We start from the raw sequence: 12286 nt of genomic DNA on the forward strand, positions 1-12286 counted from the left end.
AACACTCTGCGCGGATACTGCATGGGATTGTCATGTGGTTCACGATTTTCATGCTTATCTTAGAAAGCAGAATGGTGGAAGAATGCAAATGGCCTTCTTTGTTCTTGGGTGGACTTGCTACTTTCCTGTATCTTATGATTAAGTGGTGCACCCACTTGCACAAGCTGCACCTTCCCTCCATTCTTTTTTTTTTAATAAATTAATTTTTAATTTTTATTGGTGTTCAATTTACCAACATACAGAATAACACCCAGTGCTCATCCCGTCAAGTGTCCCCCTCAGTGCCCATCACCCATTCACCCCCACCCTCCACCTCCTCCCCTTCCACCACCCCTAGTTCATTTCCCAGAGTTAGGAGTCTTTATGTTCTGTCTCCCTTCCTGATATTTCCCACACATTTCTTCTCCCTTCCTTTATATTCCCTTTCACTATTATTTATATTCCCCAAATGAATGAGAACATGCAATGTTTGTCCTTCTCCGATTGACTTATTTCACTCAGCATAATACCCTCCAGTTCCATCCACGTTGAAGCAAATGCCCACCATTCTTTTAAAATAACACGCTGATCTTTGCACTACTTGTGTAAATGACTCCACACGCTTCCTTGAGACAAGTTTTATTATTTTAAACTTTCATTTGCTTTTTATTTATTTGAGAGAGAGCATGGAGGGAGAGTGAGAGGGAAAAGCAAAATCCCTGCTGAGCAGCCAGATATGGGTCTTGACCCCAGGAGCATGAGATCATGACCTGAGCCTAAGGCGGCCGCTCAACCTACTGAGCCACCCAGGGGCCCCTTGAGACTGGTTTTAATGAAAGAAAAAGAAAAAGAAGCAGAATATGATTATATGTGTGCCTGAATAATTTGGTGGTCCTGACAATTTTGCTAGGAGCCTCTTTTTAAGAAGCATGAAATGTGATCCTTCCAGAGATGTGGTAGTTAAGATTTTCTTAAAGTGCATGTGGTGCTTGTATTTTGTTTTATTTGGGGGACATGAGGCCAATTTAAGGATTTGTCCCCTTTGTCTCTAAGAAGCCCATCTGAAATATAAGTTGTTTTCTGCCTTCCAGCCTTGAGTTGGCCTCAGAAGTAAACTGTTTCTTGTTTGTCCTGCGCTGCTCATCACTCATACCCACTCTCGCTTTTCTCTTTGGTCTTGAGACCATATCCAACTTGAGACCACCTGAATCAAGCACAGCTCACTAGCACCATCTGTGCCTCATAACCTAGTACTTCCAAGAGCTGGGTCATCCTCTGTGTCTCATTCTTGATGGTTAGGGATAAACTCTGGTTCTCCCTATACATTCTTCATAGTGTTCACTTCTCTTCCTCTGCTTCTCATTCACTTTCTTTCTCTTAGGTTGATGTTCCACTTTTATTTCTCTCTTTTCATGAGTTCTGCATCTGGGCAGTCAGGCTATTGTGAGCTAGTGATGAGATTATGCCATGTGTCTTTTGCATCCCACCATCCCTTCACATGGTCATACCAGGAACCTCACAGCACTGGAGGGAACAAGAGAGGGGTGGAATCACTATCAACTTGAAACTTACAAAATGAGCATGGATGTCTCAAGTAAAAGAGACCGAGGCAAAAAAGACAATAACCCCTGGCCAGAAGTCCTATTTGCAGAAGACAGGGGCTTTTAAATATTTAGGGAGATGATAAAAAGTACTCTGGATTCCTTGTTTTATAGTTCTGCCCTTGAATTTACTACCACATGAGACAGAGTGTAGCAGTCAGGGATCATAATCTTTCTTTACCCTGCATCGCTGTATGGTGCCCAGGTTAGTGCAACTCAATAAAGAGGTGTCTATGCAAATAATCACATAGTATAATTTAAAATTTCTACCCAGATTTTGATTTCATCAAACATCTACCCAGGATCTGATTACATTTGGATGAAGTATATTATAGTGGCATAGAATCTATGGATAGTGCAGGAAAGCTCAGGATTGGAGGACAGGTATGGTAGTTTTAAGTATTCTTGATTATGAGGCTCAAATGTCTAAAATCTACGAAGGAGGTCGTGACTGATGGATTCCCCTGTTGTTCTCAGATCTCTGTGCGGAAGGTCAGGGTAGTCCCTGCCATCTTCTCCTGGTAGTCCTTGTCAAATTCTTCATTCTGGGCCACAGTGAAATGGTTCTTCCAGTCCCCAGGCATCCCTAAAACAAGGCAAAGTCTCAGGAGTTGCCAGAAGAGTACAGGGAAGAGGGAGCACGCATCCTTGGACCCAACACAAGAATGGGGGGAAAAAAGGAAGTTTGCCTCTGAAAAATTATGCAGTAGTGTCATTGAAAGGAATGAATAATGGGGCATGAGACATTACTGAAAAATCTAAGCAGATCATGGGTACTACAGAGTCCAAGGTGGCATTTGAGAATATAAATCTTACCTTTCCTCATAAAAGGGGAAATAGATTGATCCATGAGGGGGGTAGGCAAAGTGGTATAGTTGGCCATCGGATTTTGCTTCATTATATCAAAGGAGGTGTGATAGATGATTTTATTCAGAATTTCTTCTGGCATTTCTTTCTCCAGGAACTTCAAAATCTTCTTAATTTCCCGCTTTGGATCCTGTATGCAGATCAGTTATACAAAGCAAATAATTTTGGATTTTCAGGATATTCTGTTTGGACCAATAGTATTTGAGAGGAAATTAAGGAATCAGTTCAAATATATTCAACAACTATCCCTCAGGTGATGACTATGTGCAAGGCACTATACCATCCCAGGTGCTGCCATGACACAAAGTTGAAAGCCATTCCTTCCCTTAGGAGGCTCACCCTGCAACAGGGAGATGGATATAAGCATAACTAACAGCAAAACCTCGCCCAGAAAACGTGCTGCTTGCACACAGCGAGTGCCATGAGATTTGTTGAAAAGAACAATTGTAAAAAAAAAAAGAAAAGAACAATTATGACTCCTGGTAGAGATCAGGAAAGGTTGTATAAAGGACGGAAAAATGTTGCTGGTGAAGCACGGTATGACACTCTCATATTTGAGGTATAAAAGATGGCAAAAGAGCCTGTGAGTTTGGTAGGAGGCTAGTAAGGGGATGAATACAAAGATCTTAAGTTGACCCAGAAATGCAAATTCTTATGCACTGGTTCTTTCTGTTGAGTTGCAGAAAAGGAACTATAGCTTTTTTTTTTTCTTTTTCTTTTTAAGATTTATTTACTCATTTGAGAGAGACAGAGCAAGAGTGAGCGAGAGAGCAGGGGGAAGGACAGAGGGGGAGAATCCTCAAGCAGTCGACCCACTGAGTGTGGAACTAGACATGGGGCTCAATTCCATGACCCATGAGATTATGACCTGAGCTGAAACCAAAAGTTGAACACTCAACCGACTGAGCCACCCACGTGCCCCAAGGAGTTACACTTTTGATTAGATTCCTCGGCATTGGCATCATAAGTAGTTTATAATTATGGGACACTGTTCACCTGGGTTATGAGAGTGAATTTGTCATGCTTCTCATACAATGACTTGAAAAGGAGAAATCGGTCAGCCTGGGTGGCTCAGCGGTTTAGCACTGCCTACAGCTCCGGGTGTGATCCTGGAGACCCGGGATCCAGTGCCATGTCGGGCTCCCTGCATGGAGCCTGCTTCTCCCCCTGCCTGTGTCCCTGCCTCTCTCTCTCTCTCTCTCTCTCTGTGTCTCTCATGAATAAATAGATAAAATCTTAAAAAAGAAAAGAAAAGGAGAAATCTGTCCTCTGTCCCAATATGTGGGACCAATCCTGCCAACATTTATATGCATTAAACTTCATTTGTGATGTGGGTCTGGGGTGGGGAGTGGGGAGAAGGAGACTCTCCCTGAGTATTCACCGAACACAACTAGGCACTTTACGAATGTGATCTCATAAATCCTTATAGTATTTTGTGAGAAACAAAGTGAGATGATACCCATTTCACAGGTGAAGACACGTGGTTCATGAGTATCAGGATTCATTAGACTATAAAGGCATGTGACATTTCCTGAGGAAGAAGGATCTTCTGGAAGTTGTGAGCTGAAGCAAAGAAGATTGAGAAGAGCAGGAAACTAGTTAGAGCTTTTGAGTATAAAACTGAGTTGGGAAGAGTGTCATGGAGAGAAAGGACTTGCACTGAAGGTTCTTCTATGGGCAAGTCCACACATCAGGGTCCCATATGTGGTTTGCTTCACTGGAGAACATAGTGAGTCTAATGGAGAATGTGCTGTACTTCACCTCCTTTATGTCCTCATAGAAGAGGTAGAGAATAGGATGCTGGTCTTTCGCATTCCACCATCCCTTCACATGGTCATACCAGGAACCCCACAGCACTGGAGGGAACAAGGAGAAAGGGGGAATCAATATCAACTTGAAACTTACAAAATGAGCATGGATATCTCAAATAAAAGGGACAAAGAAGACACAGACCCTGGCCAGAAGTCCTATTTGCAGAAGACAAGGACTTTTTAATATTTAAGGAGATGATAAAAAGTATCCTGGATTCCTTGGTTTATATTCCTGCCCTTGAATGTACTACCACATGAGATAGTGTGTAGTGGCCAGGGCTCATGATTTTTCTTTCCCTGGTATCACTGCATTGTGTCTAGGTTAGTGTTATGCAATACTGTCTCCTTGTGGGCAGATTTTCACTCTGAAAAATCGATAATTACCAGATATTTGGACATCTTTACTCTCTATAATGGTGACCAGGAGGAAGAGAGGTGCACTGGGTATCTTTTGTTGGCCCTTCACCTTCTTCCACCCCGTGAGGTTGACCTCTAGGGACTATGTCAATGGGCTCTTTTTTTTTTTTTATTGGAGTTCAAATTGCCAACATATAGCATAATACCCAGTGCTCATTCTGCCAAGTGCCTGTCAATGGGCTCTTTTGTGCTCAGGCTTCCACCTGGGATTTGCCGGTAGAAGGCACTGAGAGGATTTTGGAGGCAGGAGTGAGAAGGGTGTGTTTATATCCCTGATGCCCTTCCTATTGGCTCACTAGGGGAGAGTGGTGGACTCTCCCCTATTGAAGGCCTCAGCTACTGTTAAGGGACTCTGTCCTTTCTCAGGACGCAATGGCACCCTGTTGGTGCTCACCACAGAATGCTGCACTGTCACTTGTTTATTTCCTTAAACTCTGCCCATAGCTTTCTAAAGAGTCTCTTAGCTAAATTCTCCCCAAATGATCCAGTTTGAATGTGCCATCCACATCCTCCCATGACCTTGATGACCATGATCATTCAACGAAAACCTTTCCTTTTTGATGTCAGTGGTGAACAAGGAAATGTGAAGAATAAATGAGGAAACATGAACCCATAATTTCCTTTTACTCACATTTTCCAGCTTTGAATGCCTCAATATACTCCTCCCATGTACCAGGGTCAGGTACCAGTCTAGACATTCTTGAGAAATGGTAGTAGGATACCAGACAGTCCTTTGCATTTCTAGCCACATAGATAATCTGAAATCAGCCAGCAAGGGGATTGAGACAGACAGAAAACAAGACAAATACTATTGCTCAGTGCACAGGACCACGTTATTAGAAGAATCTTAGATTATCCCATATGAGTAACTGAACATGCATGCATTTTCTATGAGCAGGAGGACCACATCTTTCAGTTTGCTCAGCCAGAGTTCCATTGTATATGTATGGTCTGAGATAATGATTAGGAGCACGCCCCACCCCCCTCAAAAGTATCCTGGTTTGCATGATAAATACTATAGTCCCCCTAACAATGATATTCCTAGAGGCTAAGGAGGCCACTGTGGTATTTTCCAGTGTATGAAGGATAGGTCCTTCTTGGCTTGCATTAAGCAAGGAGTCTAACTAGGTTATTGCATGGGGGAGCTAAAGTTTAGTCTCCTAGCTGACTAGTCTAGTCTTCTCTACATACAATGAGCTGCAGCCTTACAGATGAATGATTGCTCCTACTTTTCATTTGTGGCAAGATTGTAGGATTTTTGAGGGCAGTGCTAAGTCTCTCTTTGGAGCTGCTTGTGATGATTCTTCTCATTGGAAAAGCAGGGAGGTGGTCTGGCTGGGGAGAGCTGACCCCTTGGCTTCTTGTCCTGCAGTTCCCTTTCTCCCATTCACTGCCCAGACTTCCATGCCCACCTGTGCTGCTATGTGCATTCTCAGCAGAGCTGGGGAAGAAGAGCACATAAAGGGTTTCTCAAGCATTTTCCTAAGTCTCACTACTGAACAGAATTTCTGTGTCCAACAGAACCACTCACCCAGTAACATTTTCCTCTCAGGCAATCAACCCAGGCTCTGGCTTTTCTGACTGCCTTTCCACAGACTGCTGCCTTGGAGGCAGGAACTGGGACTGTTTCTCTGCCTCTTTTTCTATTGCTCAATTTTTCTCTGATATTTATGAGAGCATATATGGAACCAAAAAATGTGACACAGTTGCACCATCTTGTCATAATGTGAATGTATTTCTTAATGCTTGTGTTGGTTATTGGCTTTTTGTAAGTCTGAGTAATTGTGAAGGGGCAGTCTGGCTAGACAGGGAACATATTCAGTGGCTCGTGGTGGGAGTGAGATGACCCAGGGTGACCTAACGTCCAATACACCTTCTGCTGATCCATCTGTGTGAGTCCTCTGCAGCAGCTGTAACAAATTCCTACAGGTGTAGTGGCTTAAAAAACAATAAGACATTTATTCTCCTATGGTTCTGGGAGCCTAGATTTCACTAGGCTCAGGTCAAGCTGTTGGCAGGGCTAGTCCCCTTTGGTGAGGTTAGGGGAGAATCTCTTCCCTTGCAATTGCTAGCATCTGGAGGCCACCTGCATTCCTCGGATTTTGACTCAAACCCTGGCTTCATTTGTCACATCTACGTCTTCCTTTTATCCTCTTGCCTCCCTTTTATAAGGATCATTGTGTTGATATTTAGGGTCCAGGATAATCTTCTCATCTCACGATCTTCAGCATAATTACATCTGCAAAGCCCATTTTACCATATAGGGTAGCATTCACAGTTTCTGATGATTAGGACATGGATATCTTTAGGGGATGGTTATTTAACTTACCACTGCATCATAAAATGAAAATCTTGGGCTAAACTCTCTAATGTTACTTCCTATTCAATCCACAATTCTGTGTAGATAAAAAGAGGTGCTGTCATTGAGATTTTTATATTTTTAAGAGGCCTGGTTTTACAAAAAGAAGATGCTAGTATGATGACTAACAAGATGTTATTGTGTCTTCTGACATTGAGTCCACAATATCACTTGGTAATAGTATTGCTTCTTGAGCAGCAACAGTCACATATGAGTGAAGTTATGTATCTGTGTGACTAAAGCAGGAAGTTTTCACAAGTCAAGGTGACCTGGGTATAATCTCAGGGAAGCAGATCTAGGAATGGGATAGTGGGGCCCCTGGGTGGCACAGTGGTGATCCCGGGGTTCTGGAATTGAGTCCTACTTCTCCCTCTGCCTATGTCTCTGCCTCTCTCTCTGTCTCTCATGAATAAATAAATAAAATCTTTTTAAAAAAAGTAATGGGATAGCGCTTTGATATGTGGAATCCTATTCAATTGTATTGTACCTTGCTTGGAGATGGGCAAGATGGAGAGCTGGTGACTCAGAGAAGTCCAGAAAAAAAGAGAGTCAAAAACAATCACTTGCACTGTGTATCTGAGCACTGCACAGAGGAGAGAGTATCTTGGCTAACAGACAACTCTTAACGGTTTCAGTGGTAAGGGTTCATTCTGGGTTTTCTTTCTTTCTTTCTTTCTTTCTTTCTTTCTTTCTTTCTTTCTCTTTTTCTTTCTTTCTTCTTTCTTTTTTTAAAAATATTTTATTTACATTGAATTTGCCAACATATAGTATAATACCCAGTGCTCATCCCATCAAGTGCCCTCCTTAGCATCCATTCAGTCTGGGTTTCTAAAGTACCTTGCTCCCAGAGATAAGACATGTCTAGCTGATACAAGCTAGATACATTTGATTTGATTCTGCTAGATGGCTACACTTTTTGTGGCAAGTGTATAAATCAATATTTGATTTATATTCTATAGTTCATTGACTTTAAGACTCACCAGTGAAGCAGTTATCAAAAAGAAACACTGGTATATTCGATGTACATTCCACATTGAATCCAAATTTGGAAGTGTCAAAATAAATGGAAATTTTTGAAAATGGAGAGCATAGAGGTGTAAAAGTTCCTGGGAGTTTGCTCCATGAGATATGCTCTAAGGGTTGCCAATGTAATATCATGGTCTTATGGTTGTCCATCCACCTTTGTCTTGCTCTACCTTTCCCTCCACAGGTTTTACCTAAATAAATTCTCTTCCTTGGCCTTGGCTTTTTCCTTCTTAGATGATTTGAACTAATATGATCGCCTTCTTCAGGAAATATGTCTTTGTTTCACCACTTGCTCTCTTTTGGCTGTGGCTTAATCAGCAACCAACTAGAATGATTTTGTCTGAAAACCTTCTAGCATGTACCCAGAAATAATATTTGGAAGGAAAGCTGGATCCAGCATTCAGTATGTGGGAATATGGGAGTAATGTCACCCTCTGCCCTATACCTCCATTGGTTCTTGATTTTTCAATACCTTTGTTTCCACCTCTATGGAGACATTGTCTGTCCATATTGACCAAAACTGGGTTTGAAAAGTTGGCTTTTCATACCTTTGAATTTTCTTTCCAGAAGGAAGGTGGCAGCAACTGAACAGGCAGGTGAGTCTTCATAGTTCTAGGAGAAGGCATTTTCTTGGCCAAATCCAGACCTGGGAAAGAAGGCCACACCACTTAGCTAAACACTTTTCAGCAGCTCCATGAATTCAATATTATTATTTTGTTAAATATCTGTAATGAGATTTACCAAATAGTTGCCCCTGCCTAAAATTATGGCTTATATGTTTAAATGCTCCCCTCCTAATGACACCTTTACTGTCCATTCAGGTAGAGGAAAGCACTAATGAGGTACTAGAAACCATGCAGGCAACGGTACTTTCCTTATTTGCTGGTTATTGGTTGTACTTGTGTGGGAGGATAAAGATGTGTTGGGAGGTCAGAGGCTGCTGACCCCAATAATTACTTGGATATTTGTCCTTTGGGGCTTTTCTGTTACTTCAATGGGAAGTAGATAAAGGCAGCTGGAAAAAAGCTGACATCCCTCTTAAGGGAGGAGGGCTATTGGCCAGTTCTACAAGGCTAACAGTTCCATGTGAATAGCTTCAGTCTTTCTTTTAACCTTTACAGACCAGTAGCAATAGCCACCAGTCAAACACCAGCACTGTGCTCTGTGCTGGCATATATTTTCAGATGAAAAATTGAGCCTTACAGTGGTCAAATAATATCTTCAAGTTAGTAAATGTGATAGCCAGGACTGGAAATCAGTTAGTCTGTGGGTGTGGAAAGCCATAGAGGGGGAGGCTTAACAGACTTTGTGGAAAGCAGAAGAGAGGCAAGGGATAATTAGATAACAGATAAAATCTTCCTTGGAAACAGAATGCCCAATGCTGAATGTTAAAATACCAAATGCAGGCTGGGATTTGGCCACACAAAGCATCAGATTTGGGGAAGGGCTCACAAGGGAGGCAGAGTGGCAGCCTTGGTTGGAGAAGTACAACTTCTGGTGGAGAATCAGATATATAGAGAAGGGGAAGCACCCCTAGAGACCCAGCAGTGATGGGAAAGAAGGAAATATAAGGAAGAAAATTAAAAATCCTGCAGAAGTGAAAGAAACGGCATGCTAATTCCTCCTCCCTGTCCACCACTACACCACCTGTAAGCAAAACTGCACAGCAGAGGACAGCTCAGAGAAAAGAGCGTGCTTTCAAACTAGGAACTAGGGCAATTAAATTAATAAAAACAGAAAAAAGTAGATCTCATGAATACAAAACTACTATAAAAACCAGGAAAGGCAAATCAAGGCCTTTAACCTGATGAAAATGCTACCCTCAAACCCAGTTACAAACCTAAAAAAAATTGTAACATGACACTCCAAACTTAATTAAATATCCCAAACAAACATTTGGAAATATGAACAAATATCTCAGAAATATGAAAATTAGGAACCAAAATAGATGTCTCACCCCCTCCCCCCAAAAAGAGAAAAAGGGGACAATTGAAAAGAGATTCAATGGAAATCAGGAGAAAAATATAAGAAAAAAGACACAATAACATAAGTGAGGATTAAATCATAAGGTTGACAATGAAGAATAGGTTTGAAAGAAAAATTAATATAAGGTGTTGGAAAAAAAGAAAGAGACAACCAGGAGACAGGCAGTGAGGAAATAAATAAGTAAAAAGGGTCAGAGAGAAGGTGTTTGATTTGGAAGACAGGCATAGCAGCTCTAACTTGGACATAAACTGCAGTTCCTGAGAAGAATATGAAAACAGTGAAATAGAACTAATATTTAAACCTGTAACCTGAAAAAGCTTTCTGGAAAACAAGACTTGAATTTGCCTCTGTCGAGATTTTGGCTAAACTACTCCATAATATTGCTACCCTGTCATCCATTCTGTGTGGCTAAGTGACCTGCAGGGGCTTTGAGCTGACCCTGCCCCTCCTGCCAGCTCATGCCCAGGGGCACAACAGCCTGCAGAAACTCCCCAATAGCCCTGGGATCAACAGTCTTGCCTCCCAGGACCTTTCCTTGCCTCCCAGGACCTTTCCCTTGGGCACTCCCTTAGATAAGACCCCTGCAGAGTTTACCTAAACCCTGCTCCTTTTGGTTTGAATTGACCAATCTGGATTTAGCCCAGAAACCCCAAAGCTTTCCTTCTGTGGACCCTAATAAGGGCATGTGTCCCAGGTCCTGTCTCTCTGCCTGCATCCTGTCTTCATCTTTCTGTTTGGCACCTTGAGACATGCCCTGTGCTTCCCCCAAGACCTGGGAGTAGTAAACCTCTCTATTTCAATTCCCTGTGGTCTTTTCTTGAACTGAGGCTCACCAGCCCACCTGGGGCTCTACTTAACAAATGTTAATTTAACAAAGTCACAGTTGGCTTCACAAGCAGGGTAAGACTGAGTCAGTTTCCCTTTGATAATGAGAAATGAATATTAGCTGCAAATGGCTTATCGACTGGCTTTCTCAGGTGGTAGGAGTCCATTGCCTACTGGACTTTGTGCACTGCTTTGTGCTATTGCATACATCCATTCAGAGAGGCTGCTTGAAGTTCCCATCCCAAAAGCACAAGCTCCCCCAAAAGCAACCAGAGTTCTATCAAACCTCAAGAGTATTGCTAATTGCATGTAGATGTGTTTTCCTTTCATTAATGCCCAGGGGGTACGCACTTGCTAAGTATTAGACTTTGAGTGTGATTCTCAGCTCTTAGCACAGACCCACTTGCTGACTGTTAGGGACAACTGGCTAAGAGTTTCACAAGGTCTGTTGCTTAGTTAATAGAGGGGAACGTGTGAGTTGTAGACCTTGCCCAAGTGTGAGACCAGATAGAGATGCAGTGCCCCTAAGAGGAGACTCTCCTGACTTGATTGGCTGTGCCTGTGGGATGCACTAGGACTCTGAGTTCTAACCTGGATGATAGGGATGCCCTCACTGGGGAAGTCGTGGCCCCTCAAAAAGGCAAGAGTGGCTGGGGCCTGTGGACCCTCTGTCACTGTGTACCTTGCTGCTGTGGAGCCTTGTTCCCTGGCCCCAGGGGTAACATGGTCCCACTCCTGGTGTGTACTGTACAAAATCTAATGGCCTAATACAAATGACCTGAGCACCTGGTACCTGCACCAACTAAAGTGCCGAGGAAAGTAGCCAGCTTCCCACTAAATGTAAAACACTTGTAAAGGTGGCATGGGCACTGATCAGTGTCAAGATGTACCAACATGCCAAGGCACTGGCTCTATACTCTTGGGGCCTAGGGGCCAGCCCTAATCATCCTGCCACTGCTGGGCTAATTGAGGCTGATCCCAAACTCAATGAGGTGGATTTAGGACACCTTGGAGAGGGAAGCAGCTGGGACTGGCCACTGGGGATGTCTGCCACAGTGACAATACACAAGATCAAATCTGGGGGTGGGTTAATAGGAATTAGAAACTGAAATTTGAAACTTTACATGCCTTAAGACTAAAAATATTTTAAAAGACTATAGAGCATAAGATAGGAAAAGGGGCTTGAAGAAACCCCACACCCCCACCCCCATGAGTGGGACCAGGCCTAACCCTGAGGCAGCCCATCCAGGCGCCTCCCATGAATTCAAGCAACAAAAACATTGTTTTTCCGAGATAAGAAAAGTATCCCCCCTCCCTCGCCCTGACTGGAAAAGTCCCTGAACATGGTCGTGTTGACCTTCAAAGAAATCAATCATGTCATAACCCGAATGCTATGCTACTCCCGCGGTTTTTTT

At 42.8% G+C, this 12286-nt stretch overlaps 1 protein-coding gene across 3 annotated transcripts in view; it reads right to left on the reverse strand.

The window, feature by feature from the left end:
- Nucleotides 1–602: 602 nt before the first annotated feature.
- The window catches only part of LOC121491954 (sulfotransferase 1C1-like), a 44524-nt gene continuing 32840 nt past the window's right edge, over nt 603–12286 (reverse strand). For all 3 annotated transcript variants that reach the window (XM_041757138.1, XM_041757137.1, XM_041757139.1), the window contains exons 4-8: nt 8609–8706; nt 5307–5433; nt 4209–4303; nt 2397–2577; nt 603–2166 (exon numbers count right to left, since the gene is read on the reverse strand). In XM_041757138.1, the coding sequence (XP_041613072.1) occupies nt 2054–2166; nt 2397–2577; nt 4209–4303; nt 5307–5433; nt 8609–8706 (614 nt within the window). In that variant the 3' untranslated portion in view covers nt 603–2053. The remainder of the gene's footprint in view (nt 2167–2396; nt 2578–4208; nt 4304–5306; nt 5434–8608; nt 8707–12286) is intronic.

This window comes from Vulpes lagopus, chromosome 5, assembly GCF_018345385.1.
Source record: "Vulpes lagopus strain Blue_001 chromosome 5, ASM1834538v1, whole genome shotgun sequence".
Lineage (NCBI taxonomy): Eukaryota > Metazoa > Chordata > Mammalia > Carnivora > Canidae > Vulpes > Vulpes lagopus.